Source organism: Staurois parvus, unplaced genomic scaffold (assembly GCF_062004578.1).
Source record: "Staurois parvus isolate SC_StPar_1 unplaced genomic scaffold, SC_StPar_1.0 ptg000426l, whole genome shotgun sequence".
Taxonomy (NCBI): Eukaryota; Metazoa; Chordata; class Amphibia; order Anura; family Ranidae; genus Staurois; species Staurois parvus.
The window spans coordinates 1,298,917-1,321,973 of NW_028318222.1; the positions used below are offsets into that span (position 1 = coordinate 1,298,917).

Here is a 23,057-nt window from a genome sequence, read left to right on the forward strand (position 1 = left end):
TTTTTCTTTCCCTGCTAAGCAGGAGAAAAAAATCAAGATCCCTTAGTAAAATCAGCACACAAATTAACACTTCCTAAGCACACAGCTAACCCTCTGATTACCCTAGATGTTAACCCCTTCCTACCCAGTTTCATTAGTACAGTGTCAGTGCATATTTTTAGCACTGATCACTGTATTAGTGTCACTGGTGATGTCAGTGGCAGCTAGTTCCTTATTAGTGTCAGATTGCCCACCGCATTCACAGTCCTGCTATAGGTTACTGATCACCACCATTATTAGTATAAAAAATAAACATTCCTGTACTCATACCGTCATTTGTAGATGCTATAACTTTCACGCAAACCAATATACGCTTATTGGGATTTTTTTTTACCAAAGACTCGTAGCAGAATACATCTTGGCCTAAATTTATGAAAAAATTAGATTTTTTAAAATGTTTTAATGGATATGTTTTATAGCAAAATTAAATATTGTTTTTCAAAATGTTTGTTGTTTGTTAGTGTATATAATAAAAAACCCAGTGATGATCAAATACCACCAAAAGAAAGCTCTATTTGTGTGAAAAAAATTATCTAAATTTAATTTGGATACAATGTTGCATGACCGCGCAATTGTCAGTTAACGTAACGCAGTGCGGAATAGAAAAAAAAAATTGCATGGTCATAAGGGGGGTAAATTTTCCAGAGGGCAAGTGGATATATTGACTGGGTTTACATAACTACTGGAGAGAACGCAATATCATAATTTTAAGGTTGATTTTTATCTTACAAAGTCAGAGAATAAAGTAGAATAATATGATATGTAAATATATGTTCTAATGAATTATTCTAATTTCCAATTATATACAGCTATTAGTGACCTCTACAGACCTCTGCAAAATAACTCAGGAGGGACACACTCCTACCTCAAATACAAAGGCTACCATTAAGCAGCCATGCTATTCTTTCCTACTAGAAAGTCAGCATGCTTTACAAATAGTCATACAGCACCTTGTATTAATCTTATTTGCAAAATATACATTTTTCTAACAAAAAAAAAGTTTGCAAACCAAAATGAGTGCATTTATTTTATAAAAAGGCAAAAAATCAAGATGTTGTTTTTTTTCTCCCTGAGCAGATAGATGCATGCAGAATATTTCAATATACAGACAGCCATACAATTTCTAAATGAGTGTTGGTAGGTCTGAATTGAGCGATTCTCCACAGATTTACACGGAAAGATCCAATTGTCACTAGTCACACTGGAAACTTTTGGTTTAAATTTTTTTTTTCACAAAATATGTATACTATACAATAAATACAAGGCCAAATGGAAATACAAATAATTAAGAGATTATCATCTTAAAGTGGTTGTAAAGGCTTAAGATTTTTTACTTTCATGCATTCTGTGCATGAAGGTAAAAAAAACCTTCTGTGTGCTGTTCCTCCCTAGCCCTTGTAATAGTTACCTGAGCCAACTTTCGATTCAGCGATGTGCACGGGAGCCTCGGCTGTCCCAGGATTCTCCCTCCTTATTGGCTGAGACAGAGCAGTGGAAGACATTGGCTTCCACTGCTGTCAATCACAGCCAGTGACCCAATAAGAAAAGAGGGCAAGGCTGAGCTGCGGCTCTATTTGTCTTATGGATGCATACAGTGGGGATCGGGAGCAGGCAGGCACGCACCAATGCCCCTATAGCAAGCAGCTTGCTATTGGGGGCGTCGATCAAACAGGGAGGAGCCAGGAGCGCTGGCAGGGGACCCAAGAAGAGGACTGGGTCAGCTCTGTGCAAAACCACTGCACACAGCAGGTAAGTATAACGTGTTTGCCATGAAAAAAAATCTAAAAAAAAAAAAGATTATATATATATATATATATATATATATATATATATATATGCACACATGCACACATACATACACAAAACTTTAAGTTTGGTTCCACACCATTCTGAAATGCAAAGATAAAACAGATGTTTTACCACAATATATTGTACTGCATGCCACTTTCGGTAGTGCATGGTGGTGCCATTTATTCAGAAGGACACCTCAGAGCAACCACCCTGGAGCTCACAAGCAATGCACAGCAGTATGAAGCATTAAGAAACATGCTACAAAAGACCTCTTCTCATTCAATGTGGTAATACAAAAGCGCATTTTACATGAATGGGCTGCCAATATGCACAAACCAGAATGAACTGGAAAAAGGTATAGGGGCCCTTACAGTCCTGATTGGCTAAATTGTTTACATATACAATCCTTAAAGGAAGCCTATTATGACCGAAACAAAGACTACCATTGATGATCTGCTTCTGAAAATGCTAGTCACCTGGCTATTATTTTGTGTAACAAAGGCAGCTCATAGATGAGTCAGTGTTTTTTCGATCAACCAGCAGGATGAATGTCAAACACTGACCTGATTCCTCCATCCACACATTTGATGTGGATGGGGGAATCCTCCTCATTGTGTCTTTGTATTCTGACACCAGGGAGAGGTCCCTGCTGTCAGAATACACGAATCAGCACTGAGGGCTATAGTCTGCAGCGATGATCGAGCAGAAATTATCCACTAGGCTGGTTCATCAGAAGTCGATTGGCAGATCAACTTCTGTTCAACCACAATGCCGATACAAGGATCAAAACTCAGCTGGTCCCTACTGAACTGGCAAAATTTTGATCCACTTATGCCAAACTTAACTTGAAAGAAAAGTATTTAGAGAAGTTTAAAATGTGTAAGAGATGTCAGACCACTGGAGGCAGAAGGAGCAGAGGTCCTCCTCTTCAGTGTAAGTTTGAAGTGGTGCTGGAATGACATAAAAGGAAAAAAAAGCTTGCCATTTGGAAGATTAACTTTTTATGTTCCCTGACTCTACCCAAGCTACAAATGTGTAATTTGACTTTAAATATCTAATTTTACTCCCATTTGCCCTGTATGTTTTAGGTTCACATTTGAATGCTAATGAGAATTCACACAAATCTGTTCATGGATATTATGTAGTTTTATGAGTATTTGCCTTTTTCAGCTGTAACTTTTCTGCAATTTATTTTTTTAGCTCCATAACACATTTTAACATCTGTTTTATAACCCACACAATCATATTATTAGGTGCAGTAGTGTGGGAAAAAAGGCTTTTGTATTGCAAAGGATGTGTAGTTTTTAAGGATATTCTTTCTTTTGCCTTTTTCATGTTTGCTGAACCAGAACCAACAGAGTAACTAAATGTCTTTTGAAAAAAAAAAACCTACTTGAGCAGGAAAGTAAGAACATGTCCTTAAAATTGTGAGCATAATAACTGAACTAGACTCGAAACAAAATCAATTACAGTTACCAGCTAGTCCAGCTCTGCAGAAATGTCACTATTTCTTTGTCCACTCACAGACACTGATTTATTTGATACAAATTCCTCCAATGAACTGAAATGGGCACTTTTGTTGACTGCAGCAGAATAGTTAATGAATATTGCAGAGATACTCTGTATCTTAAGTGCCATGTGTACAGTTCAGGGCTGCTACCAAGATTTCGGAGCGCCTCTAAACTAAGCTCATGGCCAAACTCCCCATATGTCTCACGTAGAAGCAAAAATACATTTACCCAAAAGTTGGAATAGTTCATGTTTTGTCTGTTGTTTTCAGTCACCTAAGTGTGACATATCTGGTAGTAAAATTACAAGAAATATGCATTTTGTTTCTCTTAATAAATGCTTTTTATGACTTACGGATAGGGTTGTATTGTAATAGTCTGGAATTCAATGTTAAATATACAGATTGAATGCATACATTGGAGATATATAACCTGTCAAAAGATTTGTATTTTGTCTATCCAGTTATGAGATGTACACAGCTCTGCCTTTCTGGCAGTGAAGACCTGATTTTTCTATGTTGCAGTTAAGGCATATTTACAGGTCCCAGCCCCCCAGCCTGTGATTGAACAGTAAAGGAAAAACAGCTCTATGGCCCGTTCCACAGGTACATTCAGTCTAGATTAGGGGTCAGCAAGCCATCGATCACGATCGATCGGTCAACCACAGGCAGCCAATGGGTAGATAGTGAACACTGCCCTGTTCCCCCCCCCCCCCCCGCTCTCATCTTCATAGCAGAGTGGAGAGTGGGAGGCAGCACAGTACTGGAGGGTGGGAGCAGGAGCCATCTCAGTTAACCTTTCGAGTTAACCAGCAAGTGATTGGTTGCTAGGAATCCAGGCAATCCCAGCAACCAATCACCAGCTTGTTAGTATGAAAAGTTAACTCCAGCAGCTCCCACCCTCTGTCCAATACTGTGCTGCCTACCGGTCCCCGCTCCGCTGTACGTACTTGGTCAGGTAAGAGAGTGCTACCTACACAATGCTGTGTGAAGGGGACAGAAGACTCTGCTTTGGTTGGGGCAGAGGGGTAGAGCACACTGATTTGGAGGGGGGTGATGTGAAGGGAGCAGAGTACACTTTGAGGGGCACAAGTAATTGCTATGGGGGCGGAGGACACTACAGTGAGGGGTGGTGAGAGGACACTACAGTGGGGTGGTAATGTGAAGGTAACAGAGGACACTGCTATGAGGAGGGGGGGGGCAGAGAACACTACTATGTGGGGCAGAGAACACTACTGTGGGGGGCAGAGAAACCTGCAATGGGGGGCAGAGGACACTACTGTATGGGGGGGCAGGGGACACATATTGTGGGGAGGGGGGCAAAGGACAGTACAGTTTGTGGGGGGAGCAGAGTACATTACTGTGGGGAATGATGTGAAAGGGGGCAGAGGACACTACTCTCACACACTATGGGATTGATTTACTAAACCTGGAGACTTCAAAATCTGGTGCAGCTTCTAACTTCAACTTGTTTAGTTAAGCTTTGACAAAAAAAAATGCCAGCTTATGGTTTCCAGGCAGAGCTCTGCTAGATTTTGCGCTCACCAGTTTTAGTAAATAAACCCCTATGTGTTCTTCATGCAGTCTTTTTTTTTTTGGGACCGTGATAGTTTGTTTGTTTTTTTTAAAGGATACTGCCTAACAGACCCCCCCCCCCACTGGTCCCCCGTACCCCCTTTGATTTCTTCCATGTTTTCCAGGTAGATCTCAACCTCTGAAAGGTTGCCTACCCCTGGTATAGATCCATTTGTCAGTTTCACAGATGATCATCTGTTTATATCCGCCTACATTGGTGTCCGTTCAGGTCCATTTTTTAAACGGCGGCAGCATTGTTTTCCATTTAGACAGATCTGAACAGACTTAAACAGGTGCCCTTTGTTTACATTCATTTTGTTAATGTCCGTTTTTAGGCAAGAAACCGTTTTCATTTATATTTTTATCACCTCTGTAATCTGAATCCATATTCATCAGTTTTTTCCTCTCCATGTCCTATGCATCCCCATGCTGGCGCACTCTTTTAGTCTACTGGGACACATGACTGCACGGACATGGCCGTTGTGTCCCTCTAGGATATGCAGGTCCCCAAACTCACCCGGTGTACATTAGGGAACTCACACCTGCATGTCATATAGAGACATGGGTTGTGTCTGTGCAGGTGTGTGTCCCAATAGACTAAAATGGGACACCGGCACGGGGATGCATGTAGCGCTTGCGCATCCCCATGTCAGTAAAAGATGGCCCTGCATGGGACATGGAGCAATTTGCCCTGTGTTCACATGGCTTTAGCAAAAAATGTGACAGAACTGATGACACCCATGTGAAAGTATCTTAAAGAAAAACCTTCAGTTTCCTGCTTTACCAACACTGTTCAGTCATAGCTCAGAGGTGCAAAGGCTAACTCCATCTTTTGGACCATGTTACACCTGTATTTAGTGTGTATTATGTAACATGCTGCAAATGAGACCCCCCCCCCCCAAAAAAAAAAACTTTATCCACCACTGTGGCAGCATGTGAAGGGTATGTCTTCCCCGCAGGAGCTGTCACTTTTGAAATGTACACATCCGCACAGCCATGTTTTCATTTATTTGAGATCTGTGAATAAATGATTATAACCACAAGTCCTGCCCACCACTGCGTCAGATGGACTTGAAGTTCTCAGTGGAACCTACAGTACATGTGGTGATTACTGCACTTAAAGTCCATTGACACTTCCTCCAGCTCTATAAAATGGTAGTAAACTCTTCTTTAATATTTGTACCTACTGGTAAGCTTATAATAAAGCCTATCTGTAGGTAAAATTCATATCTCCTACACATGAACCGTTTTAGGAGATATTAGTCCTCTTTGATATTCAGTGCATGCGTTCTGAAGAAACTGCATACCCATGCCATTCATCCACAGCACTGAGTCATGGACTCATGCATGCGCAGGAGTGTCGTCTTCAGGGCTTGGCCAGTCAACTGCCCAGAGCTCGCGAACCCAGAAGGAAATCCGGGTGAAGATGGGAGCCCAGAGGAGTCGTGACGGCGCTCCGCTTGAGGACTTAATTTCAAGGTAAGTCCTTCATAATGTGCTAGTATGCAGTGCATACTAGCACATTATGCCTTTACCTTGCAGGGGTTTTTTGTTTCTTTTTTTTTTTTTTTTTTGATGCGGTTTACTACCCCTTTAACTGAAAGTGTGTAACTCGGTACAGACCAAGAGCTGGACCAAGAGTGTTAAGGATCCTGGCACTGCACCCACGGTCCACTGAGCAGCTGTGGCGGCTCATGGCGAAACAAAACAAAAATGCACTTTTTCTGTGTATATACGGTATGTGCATTTTATTATTTTATTTATTTTTTAAAGGTGGACTTGGCTCCTGTCTAGAGACCTGACTTCTCTCTACTGCAGTTAAAGGTTAACATCTGTGTGCAACATTTTTAAAACTAATACTTGCAGAGATCAGCTGAGGCTGAGATTCAGTTCACTGTAGCCAAAATGCCATAATATTTTTTTTATTAAAGTACTTCTGATCACTAGCAGGTTGAATGTTACAGAACGCAGAGGATGGGGAATACAGAGGTGGTTGCGGTGCTAAACTAAAATGTAACTTTCATATGAAGCTATATGCTTTGATTGCACTACAGCCAGAAATAGAATTTAACAATTCACACTGACCACAGGACAATGAAATCTGCAGCAGCTGCTATGACCAGCCCAGTGTTATATTAAAGTAGAATTCAAGCCTATGGCATTAAAATGTCTCCCTGTTCCCTCCTGACACCTATGCTGACTAACCTGTGTTAAAAAGACGTATACACTTACATATTTTCAGCCCACTCTGGTCACGTGGCTGGCTTCCCTGTGTCAGGCAGCTGCAGTGGAGAGGAGGGATTGCAGACAATGGCTATGGCATGTAATGACATCACCGCTCCCAGGCATTCCCAGCCGTTGTCAAGTGCACTCTTCTCTCCTCTGCAGCCGCTGATGGCTAACACAGAGGATCCACATGACCGAACCACAGCGGTATAGGCAAGTATACACATTTTTTTACCCACGTTTGTCAACAATGGTGTTAGGAAGGGGGAAGATACGTTTTTAAAAGTAGATGGGTTGAGACTGGAATTCTATTTTAGGCTTGTGGCATGCATCCTTAATTTGCAATGTACATAACAATGAGAAGTTAATAAGTCATTGATTTGTCCAGAATATGAGAAGCTCAACTGTACTGATATCTTAGGGTGCTCCTTATTGGACCACTGAAAGTGGCTTGCATTGTGAGATAGCTGTAGGCCACCAGACCCTACTGAGGATTGGACTGGAATGATGAAGGGACTGTTCTTTCTATAACCCATTATATGTAACTAATTTAAAAGTAGAACTAAACGCAAAACTTTTTTTTTTTTTTTTGGATAGAGTAATGTGAAGAGGAGATTGAGGGGCGGGGGAGGGGGGGGGAATATGATCACCATATATAAATACATAAGTGGTCCATATAGTGACCTTGGTGAAGAGTTTTTCACCTTCAGGTAATCACAGAGGACAAGGGGGCACTCTTTATGTCTGGAGGAAATAAAGATGTGTTCTCCAAATACAGAAAGGCTTCTTCACAGTAAGAGCTGTGAAAATGTGGTATAGACTCTGTCAAGAGCTGCTTCTCGCTAGCTCAGTAGATTGTTAAAAAAAAAAAAAAATCATAAATACACAGAATATATTTGGATACTAATATTTATAGGTAAAGCTGATCCAGGGAATATCCGATTGCCTCTTAAGGGATCAGAAAATATTTTTTTTTCCCCCGCTGGAGCAAATTGGATCATGTTTTATTGGGGTTTTTTGCTTTCCTCTGGATCAACTGTGGGTAAGGGACAGTGTATATAGAGGTTTTCTGTTACTGGATGGACTTGTGTCTTGTTTTCAACCAGAATAACTATGTAATGAGCGATTATAACTCATGTATCATTGGGGAAATTTCTCTTCACTTCCTGTTCCATAGTGAAAACAGGAAGTGAGAATCCCTGGTTGTCACCAGAACTAGTGTCTCCATTGAAAGATTTCCCCTCTTTTACTGTTCTGGGGGACACCCAAAATTTGCTATTTTCTTTTACTTTCCTTTTTGATGACAATGGCAAACAGGACAAATGGAGAGCATCAATCTCCCTAAGGAGCCTTTTACATAGATCCAATCAGAGCAGAGCGGGGCAGATGTCACATCCAAGCCTGCTCTGTTTATACAGAGATGACACAGACCCTGCTGAGCTCTATGGCAGCCAGGTGTAAACTGTCTCCACTGTCCATTTAGATCAGGCTACCTCTGATCTGGCCTTCCAAAACAGAAAAGTCCTTTTCAGTTTTTTTTTTTATTGCACCTGATCAGACCCAGAGGCAAGAGAATGTAAATGAACACAAGTCCATAGGGTACTGTGAACCTTCCGGCTCCTAATTAGCAGTCCACATGGTATTCACATTCTAGCAACAAGGTGTGGGGGGGGGGTTCTAACTAGGCAGATTTTTTTTGCCAGGCTTCTGAGGGGACCCAAAGGCCTACAAGTAAAATAATAAAATAAGTGATCGTCATTTACAAAGCTGCACAGATTTTTAATATCTACTGGGGGCCCTTGACTGCATAAGCTATTTTTTGGAAAAGAGAAATTTGCCTTTTAACCTCCATAGCGGTCTGATTATGTCCATATTTCTGTGCTCAAAGCGGTACTTTTTTTGCATGGAAATATGTATTTTTTTTTATTGTAGACCTGTAATTTTTAGGAATAACTCACTGAAATCTGCAAGAACAAGAGTCTAGTAAACATCCTGGGTATGTTAAAATTTGAAACACGAAATCATAAATTATGATTTCATAAATAATCATAAATAATAAATTTAAGTAAATAATATAATCAAACCAAAAACACTGAAATTTGAAATATAGCACCAAGTTTGCACATCACTGAGCAAAGTCTCAAAATCGTTTTCAGTGTCTGATGACGAATTTCCCCATGAATCATTATCACTTAATTATGCAAGTGATTCTAATTCACAATCCCTGTTCTCTAGCTGGTATAAAATCGCTTTTGACCTAAAGGGACGCTTTTTGGACGCCATGGACGTTTCTCAGTTTCCAGGCAGAAAGAACAGTAAAAATGCAGGCAGGGCAAAGGACAAAGCACTCGGGACAAAATGTATGTGAAATGGTTTGATACAGTAATGTTTTACTATGTGATTTTAGTGAACTTAGCGAATGTCACTTTTACAACTTTCAAATTTCCCGCCAGTTCCATCCCCCGTACGTCCAGACGTTGCAGGGAACGGAACCCAGAAGACAGATGCTGGCATCCGCCGGAGGACATTGCAGGGGACACTGCAGGAGGGACATCGCGGGAGCGCAGGACAAGGTAAGTGAAGAAGAGATCCCAGAGCAGCGCTGCAAGGTATTCCCGAGTGTCGCTCGGGGTTACTGCTTGTGGTGCTGAAACTTTACCCCAAGCTACACTCGGGAATACCACCAGGGAGGTTAAGGCATGTTTAGGTTTAGTCTTTAGGATGAGTATAAATTATATATAACACTTGTCATCTAGTCCTAGCTTTTGACTACTCCTCCACATTTTCTTTGTATAGCTCCTTCTCTTTCCATCAATTCCTCAGAGCACCAAAGCCCGTAACATATAACAATCTCACAACTTATCTTTGTACTTTCTTGCCTACAGGAAGGAGATGGGCTTATTAGACTTGGGAGTTATTAGGATGACTTGAGCGCAGTATAACATAAAATACACAAAAATATTCATACTGAAAAAGAAACCTAACTTTCCTCTTTTCAGTCTAACACTGCTATAAAATGTCAGGTAGACATTAATATGGTTTCCTATGTGTACCTCCAACTGTCACTAATTAGTTCCACCCATTCCAACTTGCCCCTGATCAGCCCTAGAAGAGATGACAGGTCTGATCCCTGTCTCTTACGACATAAACTCCAAAGCATATTATTTGACTTGAACTTAAAATAATTTCTAACTCGAAACTGAGAATTAATTAAACTCACTTCCTACTGCCTCTTCCCCTGAAGCAAGTGTAATGATCCTATTCCCAAGCCAAAGAAAATGCTGGTTTTAAGATTTTAATCAGTTTCAAACATGCTGAAATGAAGATAGAGTGAATGATTGATCTGCTGCATATTGTAGGAGTTTTTAGCTTTAAACTTAAACTGTTGTATGGCCTTGGGATTTCAAGTAAATGAAATTGACGTCTTGCATCGCTACATTCAGGCACAAATCCAACCCACAGAACCCTAAAGCGCTAATAACAAATATAATAAGTAAGGAAAAGGGTGAAAGATCTGTTTAGATTAACCCCTCCGATCTTCAGAGCTGCCAAGGATTTAACTCAACCTTGGGAATTGCAGCAAAGAAAGGAGCACAAGATAAATTAAATACCAGACTGTGAGATATAATTAGTTGATTTTATGGAATGTTTGACAAAGTACAGCAAGAAAACAGAGCTGTAAAGGAAAGCTGTCCAGGCAGAAGTGTGAAATATGTCTATGCTGACTTTTTAAGTGGCTAGATCCCTGGCTGTCAATTATCCAATGGTTTTGCTGCTTTAGTCATTATCTCAAAGCAAGCCTAAGGGCTGAGAATCCTTATTTCACGAGACTACTAGGCTACATAATTATTCACGGTAAGTGACACTCACTAAATGATCAACTCAAGGAACTAGCCACTTGCTAGAAATACTGAAGATTCCATTACCAACGTTATCTAATAGGTTTATTTAATTGGTTTAAAATTAAGAAAAACCCTGCAAATCACTTTGACACATGATCAGTAATTCAGTATGCGTACAGATAATGTCTTCTTGGGCGTTTTATGCATATAGTATATATTAGGCATGAAAACTAGCAGCTTGGAATACCATCAGGTGTTCATGAAGGCAAGCACATTATTATCAATAGGTAATGCATAATTTTAAAAGATTAAAAGTAGAACGCCATCTTCCCTCACCCTTCCTGAACCCCCCCTCCCAAATTTGTTTTCTTAACAAAAACCGCCTATACATACCTTTTTCCTGATTTTTCGTGGCGTCATTACGCTGGTTCTTTCAGTGATGGTGTGGCAGCTGGATTGAGTGGCACTCATGTAAATGTGTGATTGTCTCTTAGTCTAGGAGTATTGTGAGCTTCAAGATGAGGTACCCAAAGGAGGGATGGTTTATGACAGCATGAGGTAACAGAAATGGGTTGGATGGGGATGGCCATCATTTAACCCAGGAGACAAACAATACTGGAAGTTAAGCTAATCTGCACAAGGATTAGGCCAGTATTGTAGCAAAAGTGGCTTTATTTTTTACTGTAAAGGGCATCATTAAAAAAAAATGTATTTTTATTTTAATCATGTCTACCTTGAAGCTATCTAGATGAAGAAGGTAAAAATCTTTGACCTCCATTGACCGTATTTACTTACAATAAACTTCTCCAAAATGAGCTTGGGTTTGTCAACATTAGTCTACTACATAGCATATGTATCGCAATCACTCACGTTTAGATAATATTTGCCCATATTTATTACCCTACCTATATGTGCTTCGCTTTGATTGTATTCAACCCATTGTAAATCATACATGAAGCTCCACTTACCTTGTCAATTAAATGCTACCACTATCTGTCTCACGGTACAATTTGAGAGTTAGTTGGCTTGCCTAACATTTTTTAAAAGTTTGTAAATGTGAGATTGCATCTAATGATGCTACACACTTGAAGAATTACAATTTCTCCTTATTTGAATCTGAAGATATGTTCCCTCATAGCTGTCTGATGAATCCTAGCACATTTAGGGCTACCAGAGGGTTAAGAGAAACACCCCAGACATGCTCATCAGCACACCCCCTGTGGATGGGTTGAGGACACTTCACCCAAGCTTGGCTGAGAAATACTGTTGTAAACTCAAAGTCATGTTCTTTTAAACAAAGTGACCTGAGCATCCATGCTGAGTTCATTGAGCTGTGGTAAAGCTCCCAGAGAAGCATCAGTAAGAAGACCATGATGGTCATTTTTACTTGCCACACCAACCAAATATTCAAATACGCAATGCATCATGCTACGCCTCTATCAGACCATGATACACTGATACTCTACCTCTACTTCACTGATGTCTAGAAATGGCAGGCTCATTTAGGGACAAATTACATTGGGACATAGAAAGCAAACAGTCCTCTAAGTTGTCCAGCTCTTCTTTCCATCCTTATCGCCAAAAAAAAAAAAAACCTGATGGGCAGAGAGGATTTGGTGGTAAGTCATGTGATCAAGTCCTAGCTGAGTTTTCTTCCAGGTGGTTTTATTCCAAATAGTTAGTACAAGAAATTCCTTGCACTCTGGAGGACTTCAACAACCAAAACAGTTTTATTTTGTTTAGCCCGATTGCTAAAACATATTTATTTACTCCTGAACAGCATTATGCACAAAAAGCTATGAGTTAGTTTCCTCCTAATTAAAACATGCATTTTCTTATATTAGACAGTCAACCATTAAAAACCTGTGCCACAGTTTTCTTCATTAAGGCAAATTAATTGAAGTTAAACAACTGTATTGACAATCTCTTTAACTGGGATAAATTGGAATACTTTTCATTAAATTAAGAAGTATCATTAAACACCACGAGATTTCCATTATCGCTGGTTAGGCAATTACAGCCAATGTATTACACTGGGATATGTTCACTATTTTAAAAGGTTTTGAGCAAAATGAATGGTATAAGGATTTATCCAAAATGCTCTTACATTTCTTAGCAAGATCCTTTAGAATTTTTATTATCAAGCTGCGGAGTCTGATCTCACCTCCAATTGTGTTCAGTCACTGATCTCCCCTTCAGTTGTGTTGGATAATTTGGGGTTGGGAAGCTTGAGAGGTACACAATCATGTCAAAGAACACCTTACTGAATGTTATTGTTATCTTTTGCATGGCTGGGCAAATGCAGAGGTAGGAGAAGCTCCTGTCTTTGACAATGTGCTGGGATGGGAGTCTCTCCTTCCTTTGCATAGTCATAGCTGTTTCCTGTACAGATCCAAGCTGGGAAAAGGGTAAGATTTTATTGTCTTATGAACCCCTAAATAAGTTTAAGCTTTTTGTTTATTTTTTATTGCCTCCTTGATTTCCTTTTCCCTTAGCTCATATGTAAAGTTTGTACATTTGCGTTTGTATGTTTTTTTAATGCCACAAATTTCTAGTGCCTATATAAAGTGGACAAATTGAAGAATAACGCCCAATTTAGGGACTTTTAAGAGAACTTCTTAGCTAGGCTGACACTAAGTACAACATAATAAATTCCTATCAACATTTTGGGGTTTTTATTGTGCCCTGACATCTTTCTTTTTGAAGGTACCCATTACTTTCCAGTATATGGATGAGCTATGGACAAAGCTTGTGTGCAAGCATATGCCAACCAGTACCTGGGAGAATGGCAATGCCAGATCTTTCTATGAAATCTTTGGAATAGGTGCTAGTATGTCATCGATATATCGATGCAGAATCTGCTTCACCACTGCGTTCCTACTGAATTTTTAAACCAGGCACATTTACTCATATCGGTTGCATTTTCTTTGCTGCAACATAACCCCAAGAACACCCCGATTCTGCTCATAATCAGTGAACTAAGTTCCCTTTCATTGTTTGTACCAGATACCCAGTTTTTAATTAGAAAGTGAACTATGTTTGTGGCAAGCCATTTTACTATCTTCCTCAACATTTCTGCTGTTCCCATCTTCAGGGGAATTTAAATAAAGTGATATTACAGATAAACATGACTTAGAACTTTTGTTTACCCCAAATTACAATACAAATAAATAAAAAACAAAAAACCTTTTGCACAAAATCACTAATTTGTCAGAATGCCTTGGGTCAAAGAAGGTGACATTAAAATGGTCTGATGTGGTTTTTAAGGTGTTATGAGCTTTTAAAACCACTCAAGGGGCAGGGAAGTTTCTTTCAACTATCCTGCATCTGCTCTTGTGCCATAAAATTGAACCTCATTATTGCTCATTATTATTAATACTTTTTCTTACAGGAAGAAAAAAAATCAGAACACAAATAAATAACAATGAAATCTACAACATATAAAAAACCACAAAATTAAATAAACTAACGTTCCCTACATACACAAAATACCACACCCTCCATATAAGGAAAAAAAAAGTAGATAAAAAAAGAAACACGTTTTGCCAAATCAGCTTCATGAGCAAAAACTGAGACTTTTACTTGTCTAATCACGTTCTCCCCCAGCAGCCAGTGATCAAATCTCCCTGATGCGCTGGCTTGTGGGTACTCTCCACACATATATCGTGGGGCTATTGGCCCTGCATTGTACTGGATGACAGTGCCTTTCGCTGTCAAGCACATTAGAGGAAAGGATGTTAGAGGTGGTTGTATAGTATGGATGGAACTACAGAATACTGGGTGCCGTGATGAGGCTCTGTAGCTTACTCATATATTTGCAAATGTGTGCTAACTAGACCCCTGTTTTTAAAGCATACTGTTAGACAAATTAATTTGGTTTGTTTGCAGGCTGGTTGGCAAGCTGAGCTGGGAATTTTGTTTCTTTTGTTGTTTGACATACGTAGCCCTTCCATGTGCTCCTTGCTGTGTTGCCAGTTATAGACTGGGGCAGCGGCCACCTTTTGTACAGTATGGAGGGAGTCTGTGGACCTGAAGGATTATGCAAGTAAAAGTCCACTTTGTGTCCTAAGCATAAACAAGCATTTAACCCTTGCAGTGCAGGGGGAACCCAACTGCAAGGGAAGATTTTTCTTTTCTCCAGCTTAAGATCAATACACCTCTTATTTATATACAGATTATACAGATACTTACCCGCTTCCTCAAGTTACAGCTCAGTGTAAGGTTCCTGGAGAAAGAGTTTGCAAATGCTGTATAGAAGTCCAGGACTTTTAACAAAGCTTCCCGTTTAATGATATGTAGATCACAATACGTTAGTGCTCGGACGTTGGCGCAAGCATGAGCAAGAGTGGTCTCTTTCCAGAACACATCCCCGAACACATCACCTTTACCTGAAGGAGCACAGGGACAACAGATTAGTAAACAGTTCTGGAACAATTTGGTATTAATTAACTATATCTTGACAAGTACCTTTTTGTCAGTCCTATTAATTGGTTTATGTAATATACCAAACGATGACTGATTTAAATTCAGCTAGCAGCACCTTGTATTCCTTTCAAACTTTACTAAAATTACATACTGTAGAATAGATTCTGAATCTGCTACATCATACTTAGCATCAACTTTAGAGACCCTTCAAGACAAATGGAAAAAGAATCTTGGGTATTCATATTCTACTGACCATATTAAACACATATTATTGAAACAACTCCATACAGATATCAGGAACTACTATAAAACTGGTTATTAGATTTTTTTTGTGGTTTCAAGAACACTGAAATATGTAAATACTTTTGAGATCTGTTGGAATATATAACCTTGAACTCCTTGCAGATATAAAAGGCATCAAATAACGCAGCTCTGTAATTTTGAATACATCTTTAATTGTATTCTTTCAAATGCAAGCTGTGTATGTACCTAAATGTGATTTGGTATGAGAAGCCAATCAGGTGTGCTGCAGTGCAAGCAGCACGCTCATAGGAGGATAGAGAAGAGTGACAAAAAGATGAGCTCATCAGTACACTTTTTTTCTCCTTTCATTGTCCAATCACAGGGTTTGGGAGGTTGGGAATAGGGATGAGCTTTGTGATTGGTTCTGATATTTGTTCAAACATCAAACGTTTAGGGCATTCCAGCTATCAGTGGTTGCTAAGCAAGCAACAGCTGCTTGAAGCCACTTTGTAATTTTCAAACCTTGACTTCACTTATGTGGCTGGCATTCCCCGGCCACATACCCAAATAAGCAGGGTTACATGGCCATATTTGGGCACTATGTAGAGCATTAGTCAGAAAATTAAGTCCTGCTAGATCACTTCAGGCTAGCCCCTTTTGCAGATATAGCTATGTAAAACATTAAAAATAAGTACCTATACTGTTTAAAATCCAGGAATGCACTGTTGCACCCTGCTCTGCACATGCTCAGTTGCTCGCTTATTTTCAGCACTGTGTCAAAAACGTAGAGCAATTTACAGCACACACTAGTTTTGGTAGCATTATTATTATACAGTATTTGTAAAGCGCCAATAGTTCACTCAGCGCTGTACATTACAAAGGGGGACAGAACATGTGACAGAACAATACCAATACAATGCAAAACATGAGGGGATCGAGGGCCCTGCTCTTTCGAGCTTACAATCTAGAAGGGACGGGATAGTGGTACAGGAGGAGATAGCTGTGGGGGATGGAGTGGTAGGAAGAGTTGAGGAGGTCAGCAAGTTAGCAGGGGGTGAGGGAGGCTTCCCTGAAGAGATGGGTTTTCAGGGTACGCCTAAAGTAGAGGAGAGTAGGTGATAATCTGATGGGTTGGGGAAGGGAGTTCCAGAGGATGGGTGACACCCTGGAGAAGTCCTGGAGGCGGGCATGGGAGGAGGAGACCAGGGAACTAGAGAGAAGGAGGTCTTGTGAGGAGCGGAGTGTGCGTGCTGGGCGGTACTTGGATATTAGGTCAGTGATGTAGTTCGGGGCAGTATGGTGGACGGCTTTGTACGTCAGTGTTAGGATTTTAAATTTGATCCGTTGCGCAATCGGAAGCCAGTGGAGGGATTGGCAGAGGGGGGTGGTGGAAATGGAGCGGTTGGAAAGGTGAATGAGTCTGGCAGCCGTATTCAGGATCGACTGAAGCGGGGATAGCCAGCGGCGAGGCAGGCCAGTGAGGAGGGAGTTGCAGTAGTCGAGTCGTGATATGATAAGGGAGTGGATGAGCTGTTTAGTAGTTTCTGGGGTTAGGAACGTGCGGATTTTGGCGATGTTGCGGAGGTGGAGTCTGCACGAGTTTGTTAAAGATTGGACTTGGGGCTGGAAGGATAGGTTGGAGTCCAGAATGACACCAAGTACTCTGGCCTGCAGAGCGGGTTTGATATTGGCGTTGTTGGATGTGATGTAGAAGTCAATGGGGGGTGGGGTTCGGGCTGGGGGGAAGACAAGGAGCTCGGTTTTGGAGAGATTCAGTTTAAGAAAGTGGAGCGACATCCAATCTGATATGTCGCTCAGTAGGTGTGTGATTCGGGGCAGAGACCGAGGGGGTGAGGTGGGGGGTTGAGAGATAGATTTGTGTGTCGTCGGCATAGAGGTGGTACTTGAAGCCATGAGAGTGTATGAGTTGGCCAAGGGAGGAGGTGTAGATGGAGAAGAGAAGGGGCCCAAGGACAGAGCCTTGAGGGACCCCAACAGAGAGGGGGAGTGAGGGGGAGGTGGTAGCATTATAGGTAACGCTGAAAGAGCGTTGTGACAGCATAAATATTAACATGGAACTTAGGTTTCTTGCTAAAGAACGTTATTTTTTATCAAGTTCTTATGAATATAATTCAGCTTTAGGAAAGCCGTGGCTGCTGGCAGCTGTCACATCCTTACCAACCACTGACGTCACCTCGTCCATTCACTTACATGGTCATATTTTGGCAATGATGTCACCACTCTCCCTGCCCCTTCCTTTATATAGCCGATGACCGCTTAGGGAGTTATCATTTGGCTAGTGTAAGGGATCAGTCAAGGATCGGTCATAAGCTACAGGTCATAATTGTTTTCACAAGGAAAAAAAATGAATCATTTTAAAATGCCAGCAAATTACATTCAGAACCAGCTTCTTTAAAAAAAAAAAAAAAAAAAGTCCCCCAAAATAGATAGACTCTTGGAGGGATCTATGTGCTGCTTTTTTTTTTTAACTTAACAAAGACAGATGTCAAAGTCATTTTCCAGTAGTTTTTAAACCTTTTTACTTTGAAATTCTCTGCTCCTGGCCGAATGGAATTTAAATTTTTTTCATGTTCCCCAGGGCAGTGCCCACCATGCTAGCAGTTTGACCACTTTATTAGGTACACTTTGCTTGTGCCAAGAAAATATCCACCACACCATTACGCCACCAACACCAGCCTGAACCGTTGATACAAGGCAGGATGGATCCATGCTTTCATGTTGTTTACACCAAATTCTGACCCTACCATCTGAATGTTGCAGCTGAACCAGTCTGCCCATTCTCCTCTGACCTCAACAAGGCATTTTCATCCACACAACAGCCGCTCACTTGACGTTTTCTCTTTTTCGGACCATTCTCTGTAAACCCTAGAGATGGTTGTGCGTGAAAATCCCAGTAGATCAGCAGTTTTTGAAGTACTCAGACCAGCCCATCTGGCGCCAACAATAATGCCAAGTTCAAAATCACTTAAATCCCCTTTCTTCCCAATTTTGATGCTCAGTTTGAACTTCAGCAAGTCGTCTTCACCATGTCTAGATGCCTAAATACAATAAGTTGCTGCCGTGTGATTGGCTAATGAGCAGTTTGTGAAATTAAACAGGTGACCTTAATAAAGTGGCTGGTGTGTATGTATGTATGTATATATATGTGTGTGTGTGTGTGTGTGTGTGTGTGTGTGTGTGTGTGTGGTTAGCCGTTTGCTTGAAGTTCAGCTTTAAAATGTGAACACGTATACCAATTCAATGTTTTTTGTTTTTTTAAGGAAATTACTTCTAGTATAGAAATAAAATAAAAATATTTTCCATTTGTTTGAATTTGGAATTGATACTCTTACATCTAGATTAAACCTTCTAAAAACTCGAAGCCAACCATCGGTGTAGTTTTCTCCTTAATGCTATGTACAATCTAATTCCCAGGTGCTAAAAATCTAATCATGTTCCTATGTTAATTTCCAGATAAATTGACCGTTTAGCATTAAGTATTAATAGTGGACATCATCAGGGAAATTCCAGCACTTTCTTTGTATTTGGATTGACTTAGAGAACAAATCTTCCATCTATCGACTAGCCATTTCCCAAGTGTGCACCTTTTTTTTAAAAAAACAAAAAAGGTGTTTATTTATTTTGCTTTTATAAAACAAGTACAATAACAGAGAGAGAAACAAATGACAAAAGGAACCCCAAAACATAGGGGTAAGGGTTACATGGAGAGGGGATGGAAGCAGTAATCAAGTTATTATCAGGCCATGAGCGCCTCACAGAAAACAATAACAATTACAGATAAAAACATAGCATGGCAGTCAAACAATCGAAAACTATCCAACACACAGCTATACATACGCAAACGACACAACCACACACCAACACTTGCGCCATCCATTCCCCGTACATGACAGAAGAGATTGCTAACCCATAACCACAGTGACTGTGATAAAGAGAGTATCCCCCCAGAAAGAGTCTGATATGTCCAACCAATATTGCCAGATTTTTGTGAACTTTTTAGGGCAGGCCCGACCTTTATAGATCAGCTTATATTTAGGCAGAAGATTAACCATTCGATAGAATCGTAAGAACATCGACAGGGTGGGTTCTGCGGCCTCTTCCACTCTATCCTCACTGGGGGAAGTCTGAGAAAGCAGCATCGGTGGATCCAGAGTGGCTGGTGAGGAGCACAGAAAGGTCCCCCAAACAACTCCGAAGTGGAGGCCAGGAAGAGCGTGGCGTGGCAGCAGCGGGTGCCAAGGCTCATGCTGGCCAGAGGCTGTTTATAATGCTTTGCCATCTACAAAATCGTCAGTCAGGAATCTATGGATGTTCTCCAGCAAGCTAGGGGTAAAACGAACCATATTGCCAGCGTGGGCGATCAGGATGGAGCAGAATTGTCGGAGGATAGCCCGGGGCTACTAGGGAGATTGTCCGCTCACATGGCACATCAGGCCACGCCCCCAAGTTTGCAGCTTTTAACATAATTATTAAATGTTTAACAAAATTTAGTTCCAGATTCAAAGCCTTTATTTATATAAACAATTATTGGATATTTCTATTTTTTACCCTTTTTTGGAAGGTTATGTTACTGATAACCAAATAAAAGTGACATTTACAAAAATTATTACATACATAAAAGGTAGGAATTACACTGAAGTGCAAAAGATTTGTGCTTTTTTTTTTTTTTAGTAAAAAATAAAAAATGTAGTTTCTGGTCTATTTGCCTATGGCCACCAATCTGATAAAAATCTGTCCTGGAAAATGACAGGGGAGTCTAAAGGAGTTTATTTACTAAAAGCAAATACTCTGTTCACTTTGCAAGGAAATTTTCCCTTTGCTCAATGAATGACTGCTGACTTTCATCATCCAATCAAAAATGCAGTTTTTGTTGCATTTTTTTTGTCCTTACACAGAACTTTGTATCCTTTTGCTAAGTGAATTTTGACCACATTCACTAATCAAAGAAAAAATTCCCTTGCAAAGTGTTAGTCTTATGTAAATATTGTCATCATAGGCCTTATTTACACATGCACTGTCAACCCTGCATATTAAATGCATGTAAGGGTGCTATTCACACATTGGGGTTGATTTACTAAAACTTGGAAGTGCAAAATCTGGTGCAGCTATACATAGTAGCCAATCCATTTCTAAATTAGCCTATTTAACTATTGATAAAAACACCTGGAAGCTGATTGGTTTCTATGAAGGGCTGCACCAGATTTTACATGCTCCAGTTTTAGTAAATCAACCCCTATGTGTATACCTGCATTTAGGTGCAGTCAGTTAAGCTGTGTTTAATGAAGATAGAATTTGGGGGGGGGGGGGGTTATTTACTAAGGCTGCAGAGTGCAAAATTAGGTTCACTTCTGCATAGAAACCAATCAGCTTCTAACCTCAGCTTGTTCAATTAAGCTTTGGCAATAAAACCTGGAAGCTGGACGGTTTATATGCAGAAGTGAGCCTGATTTCCCACTCTCCAGCTTTAGTAAATAAACTCCAGTGTGTCCAGCATCTAATTGGACACTTTAAACATGCTAAACCCTACATTAAAGCAAGAACATCTACTTGCGGGAAAAAGTGATCTGGGAGTTGTAAAAGTTGTGTATACTTCCCAAATGACTTTATAAATTCTAAACTCAAGAGTGCCAGTGTGTATGAGGCATAAATGTGGATTGGTGGGTAAGACACATTGATGAATGAAGCCCACAGACTGTCAATTACATGGAAAGATCACACAGAGGCCAACTAGAAACCCTCAGAACCCTACAAATAAAAATGTCCCAACAAGTAGGGAAGGATAAAGCAAGAGAAAACATTATTCAATTGACTAATAAGCAGCTAACAAAATAACGTATTGGAAGTTTAAAATGAATAATTCATAAATTGCAAGGTCTGCTTATTATTTTCCAAATAAAGGTGTCCTTTTATGAAACCGAGATCAGCAGCTATCCTGAGGATCGTGGCTGATCTCCGATCATTAGTGGTTTAGGAAACAGATGATCAGTGGAGAACATGTTCTCCGCTGATCATCTCAGCACACAGCACGTTTATGAAGGAGCGATGTCAGCCCTTCACTGGTGATCTGTGTTTTCCCTCCAGATTCTCCAGCCCAGAGCTGGAGAATCGGAGGAACCGCAAACGAAGCAGCGATAATTTACCTCTGCTTAGTAAATGGTGTTTGACTGATCTCTTACTGTAATCTAGATTATAGTAAAACCAGACGTTTTCCAGCTTTGAAAGCAGGTTGTAGATCGCTTCTCTGTTCATTCGGAGAAGTGATCTACAGCGCTTCATAAAAAGGCATTCAGAGGAGAATTGTCTCTGAGAATGCCGGAGAACTGAGCAGCGGTCATTTACCACTGCATGATAAAAGGACACCAAAATCAGCATACTGCACACACAAATACACTGAATTTCATAAGAATATGTTCCAACTTTGCGAGAGTATCTCCTCACAAAATTATAGACCACTTAGCTTTCCCAGGATCTTGCTGGAAGGTCTTTGACATCATCCTTGCTAAGGCACCACGAGTGGAAGCTGGGGCGAAATGCAAGTATATTTTTAAACTATTGTCCTAATAATTAAATTGTGTTTTTGTCCTAATAGTTTAATAGTGGAAGAAATTTCCCACTTAGGGTGGATAATTCAAGTAACTGGTCTGACAATTTATCATGCCTTGCCCAATTCCTAGGTGTGCCTAGAAGGTGGTCTGGGAGGTGGTGAATAATTTGGAAACCTGGAGGGACTGTTCTTTTCCCTGTCAGGGAAGGTTTCTGAGAGTCACTGGGGACTGCTTGCCTCTGAGGCATGCACCAAGCTGATGTTCTGAAAGAAGCAGAGTGCAGGATTTCTCTACAAGAGGATCAGGTCTGGATAGTCTCCCTCACTGGACCATGTCCAGAGGAAGCTGGAAGGAGGCAGTTGTCCTGAGGACTTGTGAGAGAAGACCCTAACTGACCCCCTTTTGACTGTGCAGCACCCTAAAATTGTACTGGTTACCTACAGCTGTGCGGCGGTGCAGGGTAACCAGGTCTCTAAGAAACTTGCCTCATGGCCTTCAGCTGTGAGGCTTTAGACAGTCTCTATACCCACAAGGAGAAGAATGCCCTCTGATCAATATAACTGAACATTCTGGAGTATCCCACGCCCCAAACTCGCTCCTGTTACAAGTTTAACAAGTAATAATTACAAAAAGACAACCCCTAGACTGTTTAATGGACTCAAAGTAAGTGAACTGTTCATTAGGTGACTGAAGGCTCCTGCACTATTTGGAAAAGAACCAGTTAATATCAGCAGCCCCTGCAGGGGTAGTGCTACAGATGTTTCCCCCAGATCTCCAGGATCAAATATAAAATACTAAATTTAAAATAAAGTCTAACAGGAGCAAAATTACACTACATAGGTA

General features: G+C 40.5%; 1 protein-coding gene across 1 annotated transcript in view; it reads right to left on the bottom strand.

Annotated features, from left to right (window-relative positions):
* KCNH5 (potassium voltage-gated channel subfamily H member 5) overlaps nt 1–23,057 on the bottom strand; it is a 401,260-nt gene that overhangs the window by 23,444 nt on the left and 354,759 nt on the right. The window contains exon 10 of the mRNA XM_089687483.1: nt 15,172–15,368. Coding sequence (XP_089543609.1) covers nt 15,172–15,368 — 197 coding nt within the window. The remainder of the gene's footprint in view (nt 1–15,171; nt 15,369–23,057) is intronic.